General features: G+C 41.6%; 1 protein-coding gene across 4 annotated transcripts in view; it reads right to left on the bottom strand.

Moving 5' to 3' along the window:
* Nucleotides 1-27,104, bottom strand: part of HERC2 (HECT and RLD domain containing E3 ubiquitin protein ligase 2) — a 149,276-nt gene that overhangs the window by 71,173 nt on the left and 50,999 nt on the right. For all 4 annotated transcript variants that reach the window (XM_075590569.1, XM_075590570.1, XM_075590566.1 and 1 more), the window contains 30 exons: nt 25,577-25,734; nt 24,905-25,018; nt 24,054-24,305; nt 22,734-22,927; nt 21,116-21,316; nt 20,502-20,730; nt 19,243-19,367; nt 18,340-18,518; nt 17,628-17,812; nt 17,362-17,517; nt 17,081-17,266; nt 16,668-16,838; nt 15,892-15,995; nt 14,611-14,761; nt 12,484-12,698; nt 11,550-11,682; nt 11,333-11,460; nt 11,048-11,243; nt 9,247-9,377; nt 8,419-8,592; nt 7,906-8,042; nt 7,535-7,686; nt 7,142-7,333; nt 6,054-6,241; nt 4,569-4,761; nt 3,891-4,073; nt 3,488-3,672; nt 1,804-1,951; nt 1,526-1,722; nt 1,094-1,324 (listed from right to left, as the gene is read on the bottom strand). In XM_075590569.1, the coding sequence (XP_075446684.1) occupies nt 1,094-1,324; nt 1,526-1,722; nt 1,804-1,951; nt 3,488-3,672; nt 3,891-4,073; nt 4,569-4,761; nt 6,054-6,241; nt 7,142-7,333; nt 7,535-7,686; nt 7,906-8,042; nt 8,419-8,592; nt 9,247-9,377; nt 11,048-11,243; nt 11,333-11,460; nt 11,550-11,682; nt 12,484-12,698; nt 14,611-14,761; nt 15,892-15,995; nt 16,668-16,838; nt 17,081-17,266; nt 17,362-17,517; nt 17,628-17,812; nt 18,340-18,518; nt 19,243-19,367; nt 20,502-20,730; nt 21,116-21,316; nt 22,734-22,927; nt 24,054-24,305; nt 24,905-25,018; nt 25,577-25,734 (5,188 nt within the window). The remainder of the gene's footprint in view (nt 1-1,093; nt 1,325-1,525; nt 1,723-1,803; nt 1,952-3,487; nt 3,673-3,890; nt 4,074-4,568; nt 4,762-6,053; nt 6,242-7,141; nt 7,334-7,534; nt 7,687-7,905; nt 8,043-8,418; nt 8,593-9,246; nt 9,378-11,047; nt 11,244-11,332; nt 11,461-11,549; nt 11,683-12,483; nt 12,699-14,610; nt 14,762-15,891; nt 15,996-16,667; nt 16,839-17,080; nt 17,267-17,361; nt 17,518-17,627; nt 17,813-18,339; nt 18,519-19,242; nt 19,368-20,501; nt 20,731-21,115; nt 21,317-22,733; nt 22,928-24,053; nt 24,306-24,904; nt 25,019-25,576; nt 25,735-27,104) is intronic.

Raw genomic sequence — 27,104 nt, forward strand, 5'->3', positions numbered from 1 at the left:
TCAAAACAGTTGGATACATTGGCACATACAATAAAAATTAAAACTAGAAACAAAATTAAATGATTCCCATTTACCATGGCTGGTTTAATCATATTTCGTGTACCAACTTTGACTGGAAAGTAGTGTTGTACCTGGTCCATTTTTTTATTTTTTTAAACCGGGTAACTGGGTACCCGGGCAAAATGAAACATTTTACCTGGCCGGTTAGCCGGACGGCACTTTACTGCAGGGATGGAAGACCGGTGAGGAAGACCACGGCGACATCTGGGACCAGCAGCAGAGGTCCTGGTGTCGGCGGCAGCAGCTGAAGGTCTTGTTCATCCGGCGGGAGCAGCAGGAATAGAGCACACAGCTGATGCCTGTGTGAGCCGGGGAAGAGCTGGCTGTCCAATAAGAACGCTCCTGCTCCGGACACATGCTTGCCGGCTCATACAGGCATCAGCTGTGTGCTCTGTTCCTGCCGGATGAACAAGGACTTCGGCTGCTGCCACCGCCACTAGGACTTCTGATGGTCTCAGCTGTCGTGCGGTCTTCAGTCGCCGGCTGTAGGTAAGTGCCTAACTATTTTCAGCTGCCCTGAAATTACCCGGTGCCGGTCCCAGCCCCCTGCTGCCGGGTCCGGGTAATTTCCAAGTAGCTGAAAAAGCGCCGGGTGCCGGGTATTTTTCGGGTACCCGGTACATCACTACTGGAAAGCTCTAATGGACAGTGATATTTATTTACCCCCTAGCAGGCCATTTTGAAAAAAACATAAAGAATTAAAAAAAAGAGAAAGATTTGTGTTAACTATAAAATGAAATATCCCTCTATACCTACTTCTTAAGTGAACATATTTTTTTTTTTTTTAAATATGAATAAAGTGGCAAAATAATTCACAAATCAAAAGTGATATTAAATAGAAGTTCCAAAAAAGTTAATGAAAAATGTCAAGTAAGATGAATCCACAAATCTTTAAGAGATTAGTAGATTAGTCACCAGATTGGTGGAAGTAGGGATCCTTGCAGTTTTTGTAGGGTAGACTTGTTCCAACTTTTTCCTTTCATTTAATTTTGAAAGCACGTTGGTTACATATCATGAAATAAAGTTCACTTACTGGGTTGAGCTGATTCAAGGGACAGACGCGGTTGGTCCGCACGTCATGGAACTGTACAGTGATTTTGCCCTTTGGAGTGATTCGGGTCACGGTGCCCTCTCCAAATTCATCATGCACAACTTGACCGCCCAGATGTAATCGGCTGTCTATGCCCCCTATTACAGCCAGGACTGCCATCAGGCTGCCAACTTCCGGGTTTTCCGAGTCAGGAAAGTAGTCTTCCAAAACCACCTGAGAAAAGAGCAATACGTGTGAAACGTGACGTTGAGACAGCGGACATACTAGACGTCTGTATTCCCAGCATATACATCATCCACAAGTGAGATTTAAAGACATTCAACTTTCAGTAGTTTATTGATTTCTTATCTGGTTTCTACCAACATTTTGTACAAATAGGTGGCAAAAATAGTTATTTTCTTCTGATCTTCTTACCATGTCAATGCGTTTTCCTTCAAAAATACTGGTTACAGAGTTTAGCTGTGAGTTTACGTATTTATTGATGAGACCATTCCACTGGTTGAGTGTATGAAGAGTCCGCAGCAATGCAACAATCTCCTCAGCCAAAGTACTGCTATGAGTTGCAGTCAGAGAAGCCTGAGGCCGTGCTTTCCTCCGCCTCAAAGTGGATTCTAGGGACAAGAACACCAAAATGTTTACAAAACCATCCTCACCAACAAGATCTCAGCCAACTAAGAGCTTGCACTAGCTACCTCGGAGAAGGGGAATGTCAGAAGAGCAAGTGCTCAGCAGGCTGCCCAGGAAGCCGAAAAGTTTTTCAACAAGAAGTTTCATGTCCCGTGACCTCTCGTTTTTGTCCCATGATGGAAGGACTGCTTGTAACAACCGAACAGCGAGAATCTAGACAGGTAAGGGTAGGAAAATGGAATAAAAATGGAAATCAGGACATATAAACATTTAGCAACAGACGTTGGTGATTATGTCAAAGAAGTTACCATGCTTGCTATCCTAATCTAAAAAAATAAAATAAAAAAATAGAATAAATGTATGTTCCAGCATACACCATTTACCAGGCCTCTGTGCTCTGCCTGCACCAAGTTCAATCACTGTGTTTCAAGTCAATGACTGCATAACAGACATGCGCTCTGTTTGGGAATGTCAGAGTTCTATTACTCATACCCCAGAACCACTTCCATGGGGGAAATTTAGTCTCAGAAATCAAAGTTGTATCAGTTGATTACAGAACCGCCAAAGATACGGTAGGGACGTTGAATATTTCATGTCAAAATATAGTGGCATAGGTGGCATGTTCCATACACTTTGGTTGAAAGACCTAGATATACGGTTAAAAAACAAACTCACTAAGCCATTTACATTGCTTCCCTTTCCAACACCAACACATTTTCTTAAAATGGGGTTCAAGACTGAACCAAGCAAAATGTTACATTCTGAAAAGGAAACGACCAGGTTTATTCAAATTTCCATTGCTTTTTGTTACATTATTGTAAAGTGCAAAAATCAACATATCATCGATGTTAACTATTAAGAGCACAACCCATTTGGAGACATCAATGCTCTATTTCTATTTGGTAGATATTACTGTAGCAGAGTGTATATCAGAAAATAATTTTGAATAGGTGCTCAGTCATTCACTTTTTCTCTCAGGGATTAAGAAAAATAGCAGATTTTGGTGAGGGAGGGAAACAAAAAATAGGCACCGGGGACTTCTGTTTAACAATTTTTTTATTTTTTTATAGATCTTTAAAAATTAACAAAAAGGAGTTCAACAAAATGGAAGGCAATTTCGCTTTAAACAACATCACCCTTTGGTAAATTCCCAGAGGAGCTCTAATCTTTGGTAAATTGGAAAGGGGTAGAGGGCATGCAAGGTTGATTGCTGCACTTTAAGAGGATACCTTTGCAGTGCCCTGTGTAACGAGCCATCATAGTTACGTGGTCTTCCCTGGAGTAGTGCTCTAATGATCCTGGCTGGAACTTTGTGCTAGTCCTGGGTTAGCCTAGCTCCCTATCTTCCCTAGAACTCCTGGTGTTCAACTACATAAAAAAATTAAATAACCTTGAACACGAATTGAACTGAAGAACGAATGGAGCTATTCACGCAAACTATAGGTCCTTCCTACCTTTTCATCACAATCACGAACGGGCGTGAAATAGGGTCCCACCCGCCTAACAATGTGGCATGATTTGCTATTCCCCCATTAACCCTCCTCAGTCAACTACAAAGGGGGCTATATAACAAGTAAGTCAATAAAAGGGATTTGATCCTTCCCTGTATATACAGGCAAGTACTAAATACCTTTAATGGACTAGGATAGTGTAATAATGCCATACAAAAATAACACATTTGCTGGGTTATGGTGTTGGGAAGTGTTAGAATGAACAGCAGTTACGTAAAGAAGAAGGCGAGTAAGTTACCTGTCTCTGCAATGAAGCAGCCGTGAAAGATTCTGGCCCCTCAACAATTTTCATCAGTAGCGATATCCACTGTGACATGCTCAGGGTACTGCACATCTGTGGCATAAGTGCAATGCTACGGATAAATCCCAGCGTACACCAGCTTCTGTGCTGCTCCTTATATACCACCTTGTTGGATGGGGACACTAGTAGAGTAAAAGACAGCTAGTGAGGTAAATGAAAGTTTAAAGTAAAACATTATCTCTTCAATGCCAAGGAGGGTCTGCACACTTTTTGCGGGGGGAGGAGGGGTGTTTAACACACAACTAATCCCTGTAGTGCTTTTTTTTAATGTTTTTTTTGACAATGGATTACAACACACCGATCTATATAAAATAAAAATGTAAAAAAGGGGGGTACTTACTGGTCTTGTCCATGGTAGCGCTTTCCACTAACATGCGCAGCAAACCACACAAAGTCCTGGTGGCTTCACTCTGCATTACGTCAGCATTTATACCCGCTGAAAGACACAGGTTCTGAAGCAGGTTCACTGTGCTCATCAGCATCATGGAGGTAGGGTGCAGATTTCTCTCTACATGTTCCCCTTCTGAAACCAACAACAAAAAAAGTACTGCTATTCTCAGCTCAGACACCATACACTTTAATTCAAGAGGCCAATTAACAGTGATTTCAGAAATTGAAAAGGTTTTTAAAAAGTTGAGATACAGGCCACAAAATCCTTGTTCCAGAAAGTACAACAAAAATTCCCACTCAATCTACCATACATGCTGCTTTTGTAAGGAGATAGATAAGCAACCACAATTAAATAAAAGGCAAGCGTGCCACAGTAATTCCAATGCTTCGGTGTTCGGTGACTGGGGCATGGTAGTAAAGTAACTCTTGAAATTTCATAACCGTGATTTATTTTAGGAGGACCTTACACGTGACAGCTAAATACTCGAACATCTTTAAATACCAGATTGTTGGTGCAATACCATTTAAAGGAATGACAAATTAATAAGGATAATTGCTAAAGGAAAGGTATTTAATAGTTTAAATGGGACTAGGTCTTAAAGGGCATAGCAGAAAATATAGAACTAACCAGAATCATCCTCTGTGTCTGAATCATCTGCCAAAGGCTGAGAAGCAGGTGGGGGCTCAGTCAGTTTCAGGTCATACTTCCCTTCCTTTCCCATCCTGTAAGAGTTGGTGCTGCCTGTATCCCACTGAACTCTAATCCAGCCATCCTCCCCTAGCTCACCAATGACACGGCCCAATCCAGGAGGAGGACCATCCTATTAATACCAGAGAGAGGAGGAAGAGATAACTTCTAACGAGCAAGAACTAATATTAAAGTACAAAAGGCAGTGTTTACTGTATAGAGCAGGGGTGCGCAAACTGGGGAGCAAGAGATTTTCGGGGGGGGGGGGAGGGGGCGCAGCTGTCACAGAGGCCCCACGCTCCTCCCCAAGGCATTTCAATTAAATGCCGGGGGACCGCATGAGGCATCTGCAACTTCCCTTACCTTTGGCAACGCAGAGTCAAATGATGCCGCGGGGTCACGAAACGTTGAAGTTGCCATGGAAACCTGACGTCACTTGACACCGGAGACAAAGTAAGGAGGGGAGAGCAGACAGGGGGGCGCAGACTCTAAAGTTTGTGCACCCCTGGCATATAGTATGAATAGGTAGAAGAATATTACATTAACAAAGTATTGTAATATACAATATTACGTGTTTCACAATCTTTTAGGTCAGGGGTGCACAAACTGAGGGGCGCAGGATTTTTGTTTTTTGGGGGGGAGGGAGGGGGTGGCAGTTGTAGAGGCCCCGCGCTCTTCCCCGAGGCATTTAAATTAAATGCCGTGGGGCCGCGCAAGGCCTCTGCAACCTCAACTTACCGGGATTCAGCCGGCTTCTGGTCACGTCGCCATGACAATGCAGCGTCAAATGACGTGATGCGTCGTCATGGTAACGCGCATCAAATGACGTGGTGGGGTCACGTGACCCGTGGTATCATTTGACGCGGGGTCACAGGAGAGGAGGGGGCGCGAGCACTGGGGCTGGCAGACAAGGGGGCGCAACGCAAAAACTTTGCTTGTCCCTGTTTTAGGTCATTAGAAAAGGTTTATATAAAAAACATATGCAATTTAACCTGAATAAAAGATGAGGCAAAACCGCATACTGTAAATACATGTTCAAATTTATACCAATAATATAATTTTAAAAATTACTTTTTCTACAAGTCAGAAAGATACTGTACCAAAAAAAAAAAAAAAAAACTGCTTACAGCTATTTTTCTTATTAGTGAACACATTAAAAGATCAATTAGTCAAAATAAACTATAGAAACATTTTAACCAGCTCCCAAAGACTAGTGGCATTTATAGGGAAAAGTCTATAGTATGGTATGGCATATTTCCTTATTCAAAATGTCAACAATTTAGGTGAAAAAAAATCCAGACATTTAACTTTTCAAACCAAAGCCAAGCTACTAGAAGCTCTGTTAAAAAAATCTCACCTAGCAAAAAAAGATGTTTTTTTGTCAATCGCAATGCATGTTGACATTAGTAAGTTCAGCCAGCATACCTGATCTCCCCATTTCCAGTCCACGCCTCTCATCACTCTAGTTCCAATTTTCATCAGAGTTGCTAGTTCTGGTCCTGAGGCTGGGAGCTGCACTGGCGTAGATTGCTTCTGCGACTCTTCCAAAACAGTCGCAGAGGCTCCCAGTACACACGCCCTTGCATCATCTTCACAGTTATCCGAACTAGGACCTGGACAAATAAAATAAAGACGAATGGGCAATGACGGTCGGTGATTTCAAACAGGGGGTTCGCAAACCTCCGGGGGTTCGTGAGGTGTCTCCAAGGGGTTGGCAACAACAAATATGTAATGTGAATCCCAGGCAGTATAGTGGGTTCCTGAGCCCTTAGTAAGGCCGCAAACTGCACCTTGGTCTCGGTGGTATAGCCATCAATTACAGGAAGAGCTTCCAAAGTCACTTCTCACAATGCTTCACACCTACAGCAGCAATGCATTGTGGGGCGTGACCTTGGAAGCTCCCGCAGTGATTGACCGCTATACCACCTATGGTGTCTACACACGGAGGTGCAGTTTGGGGCCTTACGTGCGTGTCCCCTGCCCCATGAGCTCTGGATATATACTGCCTGGGATCGGTCAAACAGTTATTAGCAATAGTTCAATGAGAATGCAACAATTATTAATTAGGTGTTTGCTGAACAAATATCTTGTAGCAGATGTGCACAATGTTTAAAAAAAAAAGTTGGGAATGAGTACTGTAGGTGAAGGTACAGCAAATCAGATGCGTTCTTTAGTTAGTTGATTTAAGCGTTATTTCATGTTTTCCAATACACATCACTCAAAGCATATACTGTAAAAAAAAAAAAAGATACATATTGAACATTGTTGCTATTAAAGCAGATTTAAAATTTTGGGATGACCGTTTCATTGTGTTGTGGAGAAGGAACATCTAACTTGAAGTAAAATAAAGCTTAAATAAAAAGTTTCTATGAAGTGGAGAGGTTGAATACATATTGCTACAGCACTCCAATAAGCTCACAAATATGCTTCCACTTAAGAAAAAAAATAATTTACAAAAAAAAGAAAGAAAGAAAAAAAGAAATGCATTTTAATGCAAACTTGCACTTCCCTACCAATTAGTCGAAGGATGGTCTGAGTCAGTGCCAGCATGCCAGAGTTGAGAAGCAGGTTGAGGCTATTGGCTCCATGCTGGCGGGTTAACATGTTCAGCATGACCAGCATGAAACGAGCTTGTGGAATGGTCCCCAGGCTTGGTCCAGAAGGATTCTCATTGGTAATCGTTTGAAGTGGAACAAGCTGGATACCTAGAAAGGCACCAAACGTTAGTGCAACACTGCAACTCTTGCTGCCCAAAAAACATTTAGCACACAAAAAGTACTTTTCTAGGTTATAGGCCTTACTGCAGCAAAAATAACTAAATACATTGATATTTAAAATGTATGTAATTAAATACAATAATCTAAACATCACCAGTGCAACGTATTCCTCGTATATTAACTACTCACCCATTTCTTTGAACCGGCTACTGGCATCCATTAATATGTTCCTAATATTTTGAATGGCCCAGGCATACAATTTGCCAAATGTCACCTCTAGAAGCATTCGATTGAATGGGGGAATAAGGTCAACATCCTTCAAACAGTCTGTAAGGGGCTCACTGAAACAAAGCAAAGTGTCAATGAAACCTATAAGTGAAAGGAAGATCTCCAAGTAGTAAAGTAACAAAGGAGGCAGTAAGAGTAGGTAGCATACCACCTCTTATTCGACAAATAGTTCTACTACTTACGCCTTCCTCCTTTGTTACTTTGCCATATGAAACCAGTACCTAGAATATCCAGATTAAAGCAAAAAAAGTGTACGGTTAGAAATGTCCTACCTTAAGTTAGCACCTTCAGGGGCAAGTCTCTGCCAACCGCAAAACATGGCATATTGCACGGATGGGAGTAAGAAGGTTTTTGTTGCCAGTTTTAGCATCGTGTCTATTCCTTCCAGACGAACTTCTGCTCTCTCCAACTGCCAAATGAAGAATATTCATTCACAAGAAATAGCATGTGAGACCTAAATAGATCAGATGTAGCAAAACTGGCATATAGTATTGATTTGGCCAACTAAACAGTATTACAAATCACAATTAAAAAAAAAATTTTAATCCACCAGAAACCAAACTTTCTGTAAAATAAAATCAAGATGTAAAGAAATCAAATAGGTAAACCAATCCAGGAAAGAAAAAAGTGGGATGTCACTGGTCATCACCAAAAACCCGCTTCTGTCCTGTATTGAACCAGAGTCCCTTATACATCAAAAACCATCAAACAAGTTTTTTTTTTTTTCGTTTTGTTTTAATCACACAGAGGTGCAGAAAATACAGCTACACATGCACACATCTTACCTGCTTTAACAAACATTTCCTCATTTGTTCTACATCCACTGGCTCTTCCTTCAGTGCAAATTCAACAATGGTATTCAGCAGCGCTGACTGAGTATATGAACCCTGCACATTATGCTTTAGCCACTTGTATTTGTGAACACCTGTTACTGTGCTCAAGAGGGGCTGCCATTTATCCTGAAAACAAACCATTCCAAAATGTAATTTAAAAAAGAAAATACATCAATGTCATCCAAAATCGATAAAAGCAGCATGCAACAGTGAGCATGGTGTATGCATCGCTGTGTGCTGGCTATACTACTTGACAAATCTCCATACAATGTTGTACTATGTAACACTAATTAATCAGCTGTTTATGCCACGTAAGTGCAGAGTTCGCTCTTAAATTTGGAAATATTGTCTCAACAAGTCAAAAAATATACTCGTATAGCAATGTATATGTAAAATGACATGAAATAAAATGACAGAATCAGAGCTTTTTCATTTCCAGGGCATTAGAAAAAAGTTTGAGGGCTTATATAAGCATGTATGCCCATATATGCGTGTGCACGTGGCACGTGTACACTGTACCTTGTGGAAAAATATGACCTAGCGGGTGGAATATGCAGTGCATTGCTGTTTTGTTACTTGGCAAGCTTTGGTCTGGGTGATTTACCTGCATTGAGACAGACCGCTACATGTAGTTATAATGGTCTACAACCTTGCAGTGTCCATTACTGTTGGCTTCCACAGCGCTCAGACCATATTTGTTAACGCAACTCAGTTTCTACCGTTTAATTCATGTACAAAATGTTTGAAGAGAGCACTGGAACACATCAGCTTTTTATTTACCTTTGGGGACTTTACTGTTGTGGGCTTCTTATCAACAGATAAAGGACTAGAAGGAACACAGGACTCCTCCAGGTCACCTTCATTCCCAATTTTTGACTCATCTACGTCAGTAGATTCAGATTTCTTCGGGACTAAAAAGCAGGACGTCAAAATTTATTTATTTATCAAATGTTTTACCAGGAAGTAATACATTGAAAGTTACCTCTCGTTTTCAAGTATGTCCTGCGCACAGAGTTATGATAACAATACATGATTACATTAAATGAACAGAGTTATACAGTCAATTCACAGACATTTCATGGACAGAGTTGGAAAATTGGGTACATGGAATCAAAGGGCTGGTGAGTTTCAGACTGAAATAGAGCAGCTTCATCACCACCATACGGCTCAACCACTTTAAAAAAAAAAAATACAAACTATTTTTTGGGATTGGTGAATGCATTGTGCTGCCAATAGCTACAGGGATATGAATCACTTTTGTTGCTCTTATTAAAGTTCTGCAAAGATGCAACAAGGACATATAGTCTTACCAGCTTATTGGAGCACGTTATTCAAGGTCAGGCAACACAATCTTTTGACTTTAATCAAATATGGAAGTAACTTTTACTCTTAACCCTTTGCGGTCCAATTAAATTTTCATTAAGTGTGCCAGTAGGTCTAATTTAATTTTCGGGGGAAAAAAACCACAAACGGCTTTTTTTTTTTTTGAACGCAAACTCACAGCACACACTCACTACTCACTACTCACAGCACACTCTCACTACTCACTACTCACAGCACACTCCTCACTACTCACTACTCACTGCACACACTCACTACTCACTGCACACACTCACTACTCACTGCACACACTCACTACTCACTGCACACACTCACTACTCACTGCACACACTCACTACTCACTGCACACACTCACTACTCACTGCACACACGCGCACTCACTACACACTACACACGGACGCAGGGCTTTGGGGGTGGGCGGATTGGGGGTGGGCGGATCGGCGCAGGGTTTGGGGGTGGGCGGACCGGCGCAGGCCATTGGGGGTGGGCAGATCGGCGCAGGGCTATGGGGGTAGGCGGATCTGCGCAGGGCTTTGGGGGTGGGCGGGTCGGCGCAGGGCTTTGGGGGTGGGCGGGTCGGCACAGGGCTTTGGGGGTGGGCGGGTCGGCGCATGGGAGGGGGGGAGCATCAGTGCGGTACAAAGGGAATGCGGGAGATGTGCTGACGGCGCCTCACTCCACATCTTCCCCTACTCACTATCCGACATTGGACAGGAACTACAAAACTATTTTGTCGGATATACGCCGACATTCGACCGGAAAGGGTTAGAGTAGCAGTCCAAGCTGCCGTTTAAAAAATAAAAAATAATATGTGCATCAATACAATCCACACAACAAGTAATTAGCAAAGTAGCCGATTGATCCGTTCCCCTGTGATCGATCGGCAAAGATTCGGCTCGGGGTTCACTAAACAGCAGTCAGTGCAGCAGAAGAGGACCAAAGATGCAAAGCTCTGAGGGGAAGATCATGTGACCAGACAGTCACCAGATATAATTGGTGCACTGCTAGAGAGAGGGCTGGGTTCAAAAAGAAGAGGAAGGGGATGTGACTTTGTAAATGGTTGCTATAGAAACAAAAAATGCTTGTTACATTATAATACATAAAATGTAATTCAAAGTTGAAAAAAACATGCTACAACTACTCAGTACAGAACTGATCTATTAAAATAAATACATGTAGGATATTGCTTTGTCTGCAGCTTTAACAGTTACAGTAGATGTCAGCTTGGCTGGGAACATACCTTTCTTTTTCCTTTTTTCACGGATTATCTTTTGAACTACTCTCTTCCAGCGGGGGACAGAGCTCAGGAGTTTTAGCTTCGACACTATGGAGAGGTCATTGCAGACAGCAGGACGAAGCTCGTTGAACAGAAACCTCAAGCGCTCAATGACCGGAGCGCACACTTCCTTGTAAGAGCGACCTTGTTCCTGATGTGTCTGCAAGATACCATTATGGCATAATATGATCTGTTCTGTGCCCACGTCTTATTTTTAGCCCATGAACTGTGAATTAATTGAACACTCACCTTGATTAGCGAGCACTTTGCTTGGTAAATAACACGACAAACATCCGCCACAGACTTGGGCATCGTCCTGTGCTTCACCTGATCCACGCTGAGAGCACCATGATGGACCAGAGAAAGAGCTACATTACCTAAGAGAGGGAGGAGAGGATTTCAGATAATCTGTGTTAATCGAAATTTTACTGCGTGGTTCTACTTAGCCCTGATGTTAAAAACATACCTAAATCTTCATGTTTCAATAGACAACACAGCAGCAAGCGGCCTACTTCTTCTACAGGATGTTCTGGAGGAAATGTGATTGGTGTGGTGAGGTGACATTGTTTGCAGTATCTTTCTATCTGACACAAAAAGTCCTGAGAAGAAAGATCGGACGACAGCAAATTGAACACCGGCGATTCAATCATTGAAACTTTACAAACCATAATCTTGATTTCAAAACAACCCAGTAGAATTCCCAATGATAAACAAACTACCATTCTAAAAAAGCATGAGAAAAGGAAAAATATTAGACAGATGCACTAAACGTTTTTCTCAAATTGTATCTGATTCAGCTGTAGAAAAACAAGTCACTATTCAAAGAATAGTTAACAGGCTTTTTTTCCCCTCGCTCTCGTCATTGATTATGACATTTGAGGAATGGAGGAACAACCAGCTTCCTTGTCAGAGTGAGACGTGCGAGAATGTTGGTGGAACATTTGGTGCGCCTGCCTGCTTTTCCATGAGTTATACATCGGACTACAAATCCTGCGAGTGTCATGAACTCTCCGGCACGTGCGATCACATGATTGAGCCATCACTGATGGAAAGGAAGAGCAGCCATCTTCCGTTCTTCCTGATAAATCATGTATTGCGCTTCAAAGGAGCGCAAAACGCGATCGCCCTCACAGAGATGATCAGTAGATTATGATGTAGCCACTATGTCAAGGGGCCACTGAAGTGCCAGATTGATGTAGTAGCTGCTTCTATAGGCACCCAAAGGGTTACATTCATAAACCAGTCTTGCTATATTAAAGGAACAGGATTAGGAAATGAGAACCATTGGATTGCATCTATTGCAAAGATGTTTTAAAGAGTGCAATGTAAATGTTATGATTTAGGAAACCAGTTATAACAATCTTTCCAGACACCTCCCTATACAGTGGAAGTAACCGCACCTTAACATTGTGATCCTGGATATTGTTATCAGCAATGGCCTGCAGGAAGGGTTGGGAATGGCCACTCAGGGAAAGGTGCTGTGCATAGAGCTTGGCTTTACTGGGGGTAGTATTGCCAGGGGAACTGCAATGGTCCTCGTCTTTCTCTTCATTGTAACTGTAATGAATTTGACTGGTCTGCAGGCCCCCAGAGAAAATAGAGGACTTCAGCCATTCTATTAGAAAGGAACACAAACATGCAAAGTCATTTCAAATATCTGTAAATATAGGAACATGATTAAGAGCGTGATTAAGAGTGTGTTACACTGTAAGAAATATTTATTCAGAGAGTAATACAGAATAGGATCTGTGTGACAAATATCTGCTATTGTCAACTTTTTTTTTTCTTTTCTTGACATTTTCTGCTGATTCTCTGGCAATAAAGGGAGAAGTTACGCTACAGGATTCGGCAAGATAAGCAGGAGAGGTCCAAGCAGATGCAATGTGCCTTTCAAAGAAAAGCAGGTGGAGATAAGTTTATGGTCCATTGATTAACTCCAACTGATCTGAATTGATCGGTTAATGGAACAGATAAATAATGCTAGTTAATTCCATGGTCAACAGCGCCATCTACAGGAGCTAGTGTGTATGTCGATATTGCAAGAAATATCGCTGACCTCACATAACGAACATTGACCTGATTGGCTGGGACCTTTCTACGGGTGTGGGTGGGGCGTCATGGGAAAATATAATCACTATAGTTTGTCTATTCAGTAGGTTCCTCAAGAAAAAGTGCTTTGAAGGTCTTGTCCAGTTCACACAATGGGCAAGGCTATACTACATCTGGATTATACACAGTACTGAGCCTATAAAAGTGAAGTTACTTGAAGAAACATCTGTTAGAAGGGGGGGGGGGGGAACTAATATTTTCTTTTTCTTTTTAAACGATGGGATAGATCACGTTATATGAAAAAGACTATCAATATCATCCATATAATATATCAGTCTACAAGGACTAACAATTGCTCATTCAAAATTTTAGTCCATGAGAGAAGAAACGTTCGGGCTGCAGTTTAGTTCATTGTTGGTCACTCACTTTGAACCCGGTTATTACTGTGTGAAGAGCCCTACCACCAAGACACCCGGGGGGCTCGGGAAATGCTGACCGCGGCTTGGATAAGCCCCAAAAATGGATTCATAATGTGGTGGAGTTTGAGGTAAAAACCCAAACGTTATTGTGCTGAACAAATTACACAGCAGTGTGAAGAATTCCATAGAAGTGTCTATTATATTATGCCAGCTTCCCAATGATTATATCAGGCTAGAAAAAAAACATGCGTTTCAAGATATTATATATTTTAAAATAATGAAATAGTGACGGCATTAACGTTTTCTTAACGCAAGATCTATCTTATATATTTTTGGGAGGCTCAAAACATTGTTCACTGATGTTTCCGCTACAAAACAAGTATTTGCTATAGAATTCAACTTTTTGAATAACCGGAGATAAATTGAATATGAATGGTTAAGAATGACAAGCTATTTAATGCAATATTAAGGCCACAAGAAGTGGAATCGTTTCCAAGATGTGGAGACATCAAAAGCGTGAGAAAAATGAAAGAAGCATTCTCAAACTTTTGTTGCAATAATGTATGAAATAAAGTTATGATTCATCTTAAAGGTGCAATCCAAGTGGTTTTTGTTTTTTTGTTATCATTTTTTTAATACATTTTTGAAGCAGGGGGTCATTGGAGCAGAACCCCGTTCATTTCAGCTCCGGGGAACCGCTGCTTCCAGATACTTCCCTCCGAAGGGGGTGCCAGTATCTGCAGTTTAAAGCTCCCTCGCCACATGGGCCAATAGGAAGCGGCACCAGGTGATATCACAGCTTCCTATTGGCCCGGGATCTTTGAAAAGCAGCCATATAGTGAACCCTGGAGTGGCTACTGTCACATACTACGAAGGTTAGTACCTCTGGAAGCAGGGGACACCGGAGCTGAAGTTAATGGTGTTCAGCTCCAGAGACCCCCTGCTTCAATCCTGTATTAATACGGGGGGGGGGGGGGGGAACAGCTTGAATTGCCTCTTTAAGGTAGAATGTTTTTGAAAAGCCTAGGTTGTGTGGTACAAGTCACAAAGTTGGCTTACTGGCACATTCAACCTCCACAGGAGACAACGGTGTACTTAATGAGAGGTAGGACGCATGAAGCCCAAGAAGAAGTCCCAAATTCCTCTCTGTGTCCACGAGAGGGGAAGACAAACTGCTGAGGTCTGGTGTTGTAATCACTTCTTGATCCGGCTGGGAGAGGAAAAGTACATTAAAAAAAAAACATTAAGCTCAAGGAATTCTTGGTCAAAATAAACAGTTGAGTTACTGGGAGATACGGTTAGTTCTACAGGGAAAACTGGTTTCATGTCACAAATTCAACAAAGAAAAAAAAATGTATAATCCAGTTATTGATTATGGCAATGATTTATAAGTGGTGCTATTCCATAACACACCATCTGGCGCCAGGAGATGCTACGGCCCACGGTGTCTTCTGGCACTAGAAAGCATCTTCTGGAATACCACTCAGTAAATGTGGAATAAAAGACCATTGAGCAACTTACTATCTGGTCTCAGAGTTACAAAAAGTTAAGTTATATATGTTGAAATCATTTCCAAATTGATAGCTAAGGTTTGCAAAAATATCCCTATTTTAAAATGAAATTGCTGTTAAACATTGTCATTTTGAACAGTACTTATTTTTTCTTGTGTTGGCATTTTTTGGCTAAATAAAAAATAATAAAAGCAGTACCATAGCCTACACCGTTCTTATAACATTTCAGAAACATATTGCTCCTTCTATACATACTTTAAGATACTAGGTTAGAAAACAGGTTAATTGGTTTCCTTGACATGGAAGTGAAAAGGGAAAAATCGAGGTAGACAAAAAGAATCACATACTGGAAGTAAAATGAGAGCTGAACGAGTTATCCATGGGACAAAGTGTGATCTGTAACTCATACGGATGACAAGAGGGTAAAAATATAATCAAATCTATACATAATTCACTTATCAAGTCCCATACAAGTTGAAAAAATGGTGTTTAACAAAGCAGATGCATAAATGATTGAACAATGAAATCAGTGGCATTGTTCATGCTCTGTAAAGACCAGACTAATCTATCACAAAGCAAGCTTTTGGCAACAATGTAGAGCTATGTTTGGACCCTTTACCTAGAGACCTGCTATTCGGTTTCGTCCAAACTTGATAGTGCAGATTCTAAATAGGTTTTGATTGGGGCATGCACAACAGTGCTATGTTTAAAGAGCTGAATCATTTGTTCGACCTTGTGGGATTTCTGGTCCTTTTCTTTATTCAATGAAAAAGTTAAGACAAAGAAAATATAGCTATTATATATTCAGAAGTATTGCCAAGTAACCTACCTCCATGTAATGACCAACACAGAAAGCATGCATAGACTCTCTGGTATCCTCAAACTGCAAAGCAGCTTCAAGTGCAACTACAGGGTCCTCACCGGCAAAGTGAGCTAGGAGACAAAGATACAGAACATGCATATTAGGCTCCAAAACCTGTACCTCCCAACACAATGATTGTACAGTCACCTGCTGTAACTGGCCAACGTGTAATTCACCGTGTCAGCCATCATTCCTGCTTGGGAAGAGAGCTGTACGACAGCTGTATAATCACTGTCAGGCTTAACAGTATTCATTCTTAAAAGGATATTTTTAAAATACCACTGGAGAGAACATGAGAATTTAAATATATCCAACTGCTGAACTCTAAAAAATAATGGCTTAAATAAAGATTGGACTGGGTGACAAATTGCAACATTTAATCCACTTCTCGTACAACATTTTAAAGAAGATGTGAGCACAGGCCAACACACCGTCATCCAATGGACATATACAACGGTAGAGTTATCTAACCGTGATGCCACAGTGTACTTGAAGAAATCTATATGGTTTCGAAAGCAATGTACACTAATTTTATCTATGAATACATTTCATCTATGGTCTGCTAAATTGCATTATAACCTACATGCAACCTAAAATCGTAACAAATACTTTTTGTTTGTTTTTAAGTACTTTAGCACTTTTGCTGAATAACAATGTATTGTTATCCCTCTCCATGAAAGATAGGGGATTAATGCATTCATAAAAGAGAGACAGTTGAAAACTACGAAAGCAAGGATTCATACCAAGTATAGTATTTGCATGTAGTGACTGTGCTTGAAAGTCCTTGATGTCATACACTTTCCCATCTATCACAGTCCAGAAACCTCCATCCTTATTATGATTCTCCAAATCGGCTTTACGGATCAATGTCAACTCCTCATTGTTTCTAGAGCTCGGACTGCTAAAAAATGAACCTTTTTGGAAATGAAAGTAAAGAAATAAAAAGAGTTATCCTTGTTCAGAAAGATTATTGGACAAACAAAAAAAATCTACATCTAGACAATATTTTATTGTCAGATTACATGGCTATTACTAGAACTATCAATACTAATTTCTAGAGCTCAGTAAGCTTGTTTGTGATAAAAGTATGCAAGCCACAGAATGAAATACGAAAATAATCTACTCTATAAACGTCATGGCAACAACAAGGACATACCCATTATGCCCGGCCAAGCCAAATCCTCGTTGTCGTCTCTCTCTCTGCCAGGCGCCAGATGGTTGAATCGGTCCAGATGTTCCAGAAGACTGGCAAGAAGAGGGATAGCACCAGCCTCCTGCATGAGCCCAGCATTTTTACAGAGGAGCAGCACTGTGGAGACCACAAGCTCTGGGAGGAGAATACCTGGCACAGAGAAATAAGGAACCAAGCCACCTTAGATCAAAGGCCACATACACTAGGTCCACCAATTAGATAAACACTTTGCAGGTTTACACTACCTGTTAAATCTCCTGCCACAACACAGGATACTTCTGCAAAATGCCTGTGCGAAGTAGATGCAATGCTGGTAGCAGCAGGAAGTATGTCGCCAATGTGAGTGCACAAGAGAGCTGTGTATTTCTTCATCAGGGAACCAACACCTAAAAGCTCCGGATCTAGATTACAAAATGCCAAATACATTACTGCATAAAACAATACTATAAATAAAATATAACACAATACACCATACTTTGTGACAAGAGTAAGTCGTATTACATAAATGTACCATGAGTGTTTGGCGTTTCGTCCACATCATCGCTAGGGTACAGCTTACTGACCAGCAATCTCTGAAAGCGCAACAGAAGGTCCATGGATGCAGATCTCTCCTTACTGTAATGTTCCTGATCTAGGCAGGAAGAATTGTGGTGTGCCACATCTTTCAGCTTGGCGATTGTCTGGGAAGCAATGTTCCTGAGGAGATCAAAGAACCATTTGAAGACTTGTATTGAATGGGTGGGTAAAACAGTTTAACCCATGCCAAATTAGGACATCTGAGGCACATTGCCTTTTTGTAAGATTATGTTTAATTTTGCCTTACTTATGAGCCTCAAAAAATCTGATCACCAACGAGTGCTAAAAAAAATGAACAGCCATTTTAAAAATTACAGAAAAGTGTGCAAACACAAATGTGAAGTGGCAGTGTGTTGGTTTAATGAAAAATTACATTTTAATTGGGGAGTGTACCCTCTGATCTGACAACCGTTTTGAATAGTTGTTTTTTCAATGGTCGAGATAGCTCAAGTCATTTGTGGCACGTCTCTAACGTTAGAAGCAAGGGTTTAAGTGAAATGCACAAAAAGATTCTCTGAATAGTATACAATGGAGTGGGTTTAGAGACAGACGAAGCTGGTTACTTCCCGTATACAAGTGCTCATAAACCTAAGCATTCAGCACCTGATGAGCATAACAGAAGAGCTTAGTGAGGGCAGCTTGCTTACCTCAGCAGTTGCTGTATCAGCTGTACCAGAGGCAAAGTTTGTTTCCCAACTGACTCATATATCCCAGTGTTGATAAGATCTTTATCTAATGGGGTGCTGCTCCTGTGAAGTGATGATGCATTCGCTTCCTGCTCATCAATTTCCTTCTCTTTCTGGGCTTCTTTTTTTGCTTCTATATCCTGCAAGAGGCACAAAACAATCGCAAGGAAAGCCTTGATTTAACCCTTTTGCTGGTCAAGGAAATAAAAAGCAGGAGCCCAAGAAGTTACATAGTTACATAGTAGATGAGGTTGAAAAAAGACGTACGTCCATCAAGTTCAACCTATGCTAAATTTAGGAACAGATACTTTATCGTATATCTATACTTACTTATTGATCCAGAGGAAGGCAAATAAAAAACCCCATTAAGGGGAAAAATTAATTCTTTCCTGACTCCAAGAATTGGCAATCGGATTAATCCCTGGATCAACATCCTTCCCATGTATACTTATTTGGTATAACCCTGTATACCTTTCCCATCTAAAAAGATGTCCAACCTTTTTTTTGAACAAATCTATTGTATCTGCCATCACAGTCTCCATGGGTAATGAATTCCACATTTTAACTGCCCTTACTGTAAAGAACCCTTTCCTTTGTTGCTGGTGAAATTTCCTTTCCTCCAACCTTAAGGGATGGCCCCGAGTCTTTTGTACTGCCCGTGGGATGAATAGTTCTTTTGAAAGCTCCTTGTATTGTCCCTGAATATATTTGTATATAGTTAAGTTGGTGCGGTTTCTTTTTCTTTAAAGATCATAAAATCACACACACACCAAAATGTGCAAGTATAAAACTTGTGCATAAAGTGAGAATAAAAGTTAATGTTCAGCAGCTTCTAGAGCTTTACTGGATATGTCTGTACAGTACCTGAATCTCAGCTGTAATTGCTGTATCCAATGCACACTCCAAGCCTCCATCAGCCATCAAGCTGCTCACCAGCAGGTCGATCATAAAGCGACGTCCAGGACTTATGGTCATTTCATTTCCGGAAGCTAAGCCACAAACAGAAAGCACTTGCTATCACAATTTAATTAAAAGTAAAAAACATTCAGCCACACATTTACATGGTGAAACTACTTTACCACAATTATAAATGTCATAAAAATATAGTTATATTTGATTTCCAAGTATATATATGTTAGGAACCTCGACATTAATGAAAGGGTTAGTGAAGCATTTCCTTTCAGCCCTTCCCTGCTGAAGGCATCCTAAAATCAGCCTTCCAGAAAAGTACAAAAAAATTTTTACCAGCCCACCCCATGTTGAACTTTATCACAACACTGATCTGGCTGATGTTCGTGGTACACGGGTTAGTTACCCATTTAGATTCTTTATTATTACCGTATGTCCAGTTCATTTTGAAAGGCGTGGAGATTTTAGCAATTCATTTCACTCACCCCTATGCTCTCAGACCCCCCATACCCTCAACCCCTAACCCCATGGCCTACCTGTTGAGTGGGGATCCGTGCCCCAGTCCGTGGCAGAGGGGGCACACCCTGGCGGCCAGTAGTGGAAGCTGGGTCCAACTTCAGGTTTCAGACCGCCAGTGTGGGCCCTCTTCAGCCACAGATGTTCCCGCTCTCTCCTCCCCCCAGCTTAAATTGCTACTCGCGACATACACACCCATCTGTAAGGCAGTCTTAAATGCTTCCAGTAACAAAAAGATTGAAGTAAACATTTTACAGAAGCCTTATGAAAAATTGCTTCTGTTTAACTTTGTGACCTCTTGATTCAATGAAGTGGTGCAAATTCAATGATGAAAGGCACGGAAACATGTTGTTATACCGAATGTTAATGTTATATGAATCCATCAATATGCAAAAACCCTCCTCAAGACAATTTACAGCTAGTGACATTAAAATACCTGCATTTGTCATTTTTCTATGCCTTGTTACATACACAAAAAACTACATTGTTTGACGTTTGCTGGCAATGGTGCTACAACACATTGCTTTGAGAAACTGTATGCCGATATAAAGCAGAAACGAGTGTAGTCAAACTTGCAATATGGAAACTGTCACAGACCTACATGTATTTCAAAATAAAAGCTTATGGCTCAGACATTTAAGTTTGGTAAAGCATTGCACATACAGATGTTTAGAAAAGGTAACAAATCTTAATTATACCTGCATTTGGTAGGAGGGCCGAGAGGGCCCTGGCTCTCTCCTCAGCTGTCGGCAGGAGAACAGACCACCCACTCTGTAATACAGCTTGGGCAGCTGACTGCACAGTGTTGAGAACCCCAGCGTTGCTAGCCAATGTGACCACTGTCTGCTTCAAACTGTTCAACAAGACACTGCCGAGACCCAGGCCCAGACATTCTGGGTCAGCTTGGTGGCTAATGGCAGCATGCAGCTATGGGGGGGAAGAGGAGGTACAGAAAAGATACAGGACTGAAAACACGATCTTGTCAGCAAAGTGTGGATTTAATAAAGCACTGTAGCACTGTGAAGGGATTTATTTATTTTTTTTACATACGAAAGTTTATTGTAAAGAATAACGATTTTAGGGGCGGTTGTATATACTGTAGCCTACAGTGATTTCATAACCACAGATTTGAAAGCAAAAAAACAAAAATGTAACGTATCTGCCAAAACCTAAAATAACAAAAAAATATTTGTACTTTCTTTTATGGCAATACAATTGAAAAGGCATCTAATTGAAATCTGTCATTTTCTTTCAAGGGATAGGCTAGAACAAGCATCTAGCCTACGCTGCATAATAAGAATGTTGCTAGTACCTGCAATCGTAGCAGGTTGAGCGTTGCCACCGCCATGCATTCCTTCTCTTGAGGCGGCGGCCAGTCTGAGCTCCCATCCATGCCTTCACTGACTTGGCGCAGCAGTAGATCAAGCTGTTCAAAAGTCATTGGACAGACATCCACCACAAAGGGCACATGTAGACCAATAGACCATTCAGAGCAAGACGACCAGGCAAAGCTCTGCACATTAAAGCAGATAATACAGCCTCAATTTAAAAGATAAAAACCTGTGCAATGCTTATTTGAAACCTAATGGATCATTTCCAGACGTCTTGTGTAATACCAGTCAGACATCGGATAGACTGTCAATTACAAATACTGCCCTAAATTATTTCCAAAACAATCCTAAAATGTAGCCACTTGCATCTCCAATACAGTGTCAATCCTTTACACTAAAAAGCACTTCTGCGTTTGGTATGTTTTTAGATGTAGCAAGTGAACTTGCTGGCCTTGTCGCAGCAGAGAATAATGCAGAAATCCACGGCCCGAACGAGAACCCACCCGGATCACAAGAGTCGCGGCCTGGAAAGATCAACACTGCGGGGTCCATGCTTTGAGTGGGACTTCCGAAGCATGAATCCTTCGCTTGACGGGAGAAAGAATACTGATAATCACCTTGCAGTTGAGCTGCACAGCCGTGTCCCGGTCTCTCTGCCCGGAGCCGTGACGCTGCCCAGCACAGGCAAGATGTAGGGCTGCATTTCCTTCCCCCTGGATGATGTAGATGCCCTTAAATGGGGCTCTACATCACGAGGGAAAGGTTACGCGGCCATATTACATAATCCACATCAAGGGGTCTGGAACAGGACATCCAACACTGTCCAGCCCCAGTCATGATGCAGTTGTCCAAATATGGCCATATAGAGTCTGTCCCTCATGATGTTGAGCCCCATATAAAGGACATCTAGGTCACCCAGGGGAAATAAACAAAGCCCTGCCTCTTACCTTCGCTACAAGGCCCCAGGCAGAGAGACATGGACACGACTGCACAGGTATCGGTATTCTCTCTCCTTGCAGAGGGCCCTAAAGGATTAATGCTGCGGGGTCCCAATCAGAAGCATGGAACCCCACAGAGTTAATCCTCCTGGGCAGCTCACTGTCTTCGGAGCTGCGAGATCTGTAGCCACAGCGCAGCTTCACCAGAACACCGAAAATCGCAGCACCGAGGCATTAAGTATTGCTACTTACAGATGTATTTTCTCCTTAAAAACTCTGGTCTTATTCTCATCGATTATTGGCTCTCCTGCCCAAGTGAGGTCAGAAACACAACGCTAGAATTCTCAGATAAATCCCATGCGCTATTTTGTTCTATACCAGGTAGCATTGTTTCCCCACTTATAAAAGGCACAAAGAAGTGGAGACATGGACTGTACTGCAATTCCTTATTCATTATTCTATAGAGGAAACATTCCCTTCATATCACAAAGCAGTGATCCTATGTCAACTTCACAGGTGAAGCAGCTTTGGAAGCAATTAGATTAGTGTTGCAACAAGGATAATAGTGGCAGAAAAATACATGAAAATGTGGGGGGAGGTGGGGGAAGAAGAGTGTGGAAAATGGTGTTGCAGTTTTAGTTGAGACATGTACATTACATACCTGAGCGGGCCCACATGCAATTCCAACTATGTGCTTGTAGTCCAAGCCAGGGAGTGCGGAGGGCACAGGCTTTGCACTGCGTAAGGTGTCAAAATGCTGCAGCTGACCATTGCTCCCCCAGCTGTGCACTTCCTCAGACTCAGTCAGTGCCAAGCAGTGTGTGGAGCCCACTGCCACATCCACAACTTTCTTACCTGCCAGTGAGAGAGACAAGTCGTGTAGTTATCTGCTAAAACAGACCTTTAAGTGAAGATTGGCTTTATATATACACACACACCGTACTTAGGCTGCACTTATAGTGCCGGCGACAGCAACGCGACGTCGCTGCAAAACAAATGCATTGCCGCCGTCGCTTGCGCTTATAGTAAGCGCGATGCATTGGTCGCGATCGCTGGAAGTCATCTCTATTTGATTTTCCAGCGATCGTCGCCAGCACCATAAGCGTAGCCTTACAAATGGGCAGAGCCATCTGCATTACAAACAAAGTAGAAGAGCATAACAAAGACCTATTACAAGGGGTCAAGTTGTGCAAATGTTATCAAATTTGCTTCACAGAATTTTGGCAAAAAAACCCACCAAACTTTGCCTGATTCACACTTGATTCTGTGTTTGAATTTGAAATGAACAGACTAGAGTTATGCAAATGTCTTAATAAGTGCTTTGCAAAATGTACTTGTGAAAAAAACTTGACACTGACACACAATTGTGATTTGCTTTCCTCCTGTGGTTGTCAGAACAAAACTTCTCGGAAACACCAATTTTGTCTAGCAAAACTATCAAATGCCAACAGCCATCTGAGAAAGAGGGCAATACGTGGTCACAAGAACAAAAAGGTACTGGGCAAGAAGATGTGGTCGTTTTTAAATTGTTCTCCCAGATAAAAAAAAAAAAGAAATTGTATTCTGACAACATGGGATCGGTGGGAGACATACATTTGGAAGAATCCATTAGGATCGCCGAAATAAGGAAACTATTAATGGGTAAACTGACTTAGTTCTGATTACGGATGTTTCAAGTGTATTTGAATGTACGCTCCCTGCGAGGACCGCATTGTAGAGGTCACCCTACTACCCCTTCCCCCCACACCCTTTTATTTTCTGTACCCACTCCCCACCCCTCCCCCCTCTTTTGTTTTCCCTTTTGCTTTCAGTTTGGAAAAACAATAAAAAAACAAGCTAAAAAAAAAAAAAATTGTAAAAAACGTGCAAACTATAGATCAAGACGCATGAAATGTGTACATCGGTTAGTAAGCGAAATGTAATCAAGTATGTTCACTAATACTTCTCCCTTGTACAAAGAATTCAGTTCCGTTTCTTTTACCTTGCAATCCATCCAGGATCTTGGGGTATCTGACATGCTCTTCTGTCCCATGCCCAAGCCTCTGATTGTCTCCTTTTCCCCAGGAATACACCTGGCCATCCTTGGTAATAGCAATGGAAAACTGACTGCCACAGCGCACTTTGACAATATCCAAGTCTTGAAGCTTCTCAATGAGCTTGGGAGTTTTGCAACCATCGCTGCCTCCTCTTCCTAACTTTCCATAGTCCCCATCACCCCAAGACCATACTTGACCTTAAAAAAAAAAAAAAAAAAATTCTCCTGGTTAGCAAGTAGAAATTGTATGTCTATTTCAAATGAAATAAAGGTTAAAATGACCATTAAGCAAATTGCTTATGATGTTAAACACTGAAAATATGTTTGCTTTGTGTGCTAAAAATGCTAACAGGACGTAAATACAGCTACATGTAAACAGAACAGAAATGACTGAATACTTCATTTTGGGCATTACACATACTCGGGGAAAAAAAATGGATACCACAACAAGGTAAAATAAAATATACATTTTAAGGTAGCCCTTCAATGACCAAAATGAACTAACCGTGGTGTGGATGTATGTGATGGCAATCATATAAAATAGACCAGTACTTAATACTTTTGCTCTGAAAAGTTGCAGTTCTGAATTGTTACTTTTTTTTTTTTAAGTACAAAGGTATTTTATCCTGTTGAAGTGATATCTGCATAAAAACAAAGCAGATGTTCTGCGCTTCCCCTTAAGAAACATATCTAAACCTCTTAAGAACTGCAAGGTTTAAAATTCAATACCATCGGCACACGTTTTGTGCCTGGTGCAGCAGAGCCTGCTAGGGGGAGATTAGGCAAAATGTCCTCACCGTTCTCGGTCACTGCGAGAGTCTGAGAATCTCCACTCCCACAAGACACATCAACAACCTTGAGCCCCTTCAGTCCTGTCACCAACATAGGAACAGCCTGATCTTCACTAGAGCCTGCAGGATGCAAAAGGAAGACAATTACTCAACACTTCATAATGTTTTCTATTCTGGATGGTACCAATTTACTAAACAAATCATAACCCTAGGATAACTGGGAAGCTAGAGTTGGCTACATAATCTTGACTTGCCTCCCATAGAAGTTCTCTAGCGATTGCGCTTTTTTATTATTTTTTTTTAATACACATTTTATTTCACCAAGCGGCTAAACCTTTTGAACATACAGATTAAGCCGGGGGAAGAAAACCCAAAACACTGTGCCTCTGGAGACAGGGAAAGCCGTGTATGCACGCGGTAGAGTCGGTCTTATGAATGGGACGCCCCACAGAGATCTCAATGCTAGGTGATGACGCGGTCAGAATTCAGTTAGTCTGTCTACATCTGTACTTCTATGTAACAATGCAACCTTTGAGAAAGTAGGTTAGGGCCACTATTACACCCCCCCCCCCCCCATCAGCTTTTCAAGGGTTGGAACCTTCAAGGCTGGTTTAGAGCACTGCTTATTAGTGTCCCTACTGCATACATAACGCATGGGCTGCTTTTCTATTTACATACCATGCCCCAGTCGTCCATAATTTCCCCGGCCCCATGTGTAAAGCTCTCCTTCAGCGGTGATGGCTGCACTGTAAGTGCTTCCACATGCAATGTGAACTACTTGTTTTCCAGTCTGCTTTCCAGACAAAGCAGATATCATCTTCGGTTCTTCTAACGATCTGTTCAGAAAGGCAGGGGAACAGAGTACGTTTTAGAGAAACCTCCAATAGAAGAATGTTACAAAAAGACAAAAACACAAAAAGGCATGCAAGAAATAATTACAAAATTTTACAATTAAACTGAAGTACTGTACAGGCATACCCCGCTTTAAGTACACTCACTTTAAGTACACTCGCGAGTAAGTACATATCGTCCAATAGGCAAACGGCAGCTCACGCATGCGCCTGTCATCACATCCTGAACAGCAATACTGTCTCCCTACCTGTACTGAAGCTGTGTGCAAGCAGGGAGACTATAGAGCCTGTTACACATGCGTTTATTACATCAGTTATGCACGTATATGACGATTGCAGTACAGTACATGCATCGATAAGTGGGGAAAAGGTAGTGCTTCACTTTAAGTACATTTTCGCTTTACATACATGCTCCGGTCCCATTGCGTACGTTAATGCGGGGTATGCCTGTAGTAATAAATCACTTTAAAAAGGAGCAATCAAAGAAGAAGTTTTTTTTTTCCTTAAATTTTTTTTTTTTTTTTAAATACAGGATTAAAGCAGGGGGTCTGCAGAGCTGAACTCAGTTAATATTTGTTCCGGAGACCCGCTGCTTCGGGAGCTACTTACCTCGGAAAGGGTGTGCCTGTATCTCCAGCAGTTTTCTGCAGTTTAACGCTCCCGATCATATAGGTCAATAGGAAGCTGCACTGGGTGATGTCACTGCTTCCTATTGGCCCCCCAAGACCCGAGAGCTTTGAAAAGCAGCCATAATGTGAACCCTGGAGTGGCATTACCCCGTTCAGAGGTATGTACGTCCGGAAGCAGGGGGTCCTCCGCCGAAATTTATGTGGTTAAGTTCCAGAGACCCCTGCTTCAATCCTGTATTTAAATTTAACAAAAAATAAATAAAAAGAACAGAAAATGGATCGGACTGCCTTTAAGGCCCACAGACCTCTCAGGTTATCATTGACCAACCCATACTTTCTTAAAAATTTACAACTTTCCACATCTGTTTGTAAATTGAACAGTGACTATAACAAGACAACCGGCAACTACTTAACAATATTAAAACCTCAGGTGATAAAAGTTGGTGAGCATCGTGGCACTAGGGTAATTTATGTCAACATAGTGAAAACATTCTGGATTTGACAGCAAAGCGGAGATTTTTCTTCCAAAACCTTGCCCAGCTGGTCCTCGATTATCCTTTGTAATGCGTCACGCAAACCGCGTCGGATAACGGACCGTCGGATTGCGGGTCCATGTTAATCCCCGACGGTGAGCGACAGATAAGCGGTTCTGGCGTCGAATACGGCATTCAACGGAAAGCGTGCCATAACACCCCCCCCCCCCCCCACACCCCCTTTCTCTTTATT

This window comes from Ascaphus truei, chromosome 3, assembly GCF_040206685.1.
Source record: "Ascaphus truei isolate aAscTru1 chromosome 3, aAscTru1.hap1, whole genome shotgun sequence".
NCBI lineage: Eukaryota > Metazoa > Chordata > Amphibia > Anura > Ascaphidae > Ascaphus > Ascaphus truei.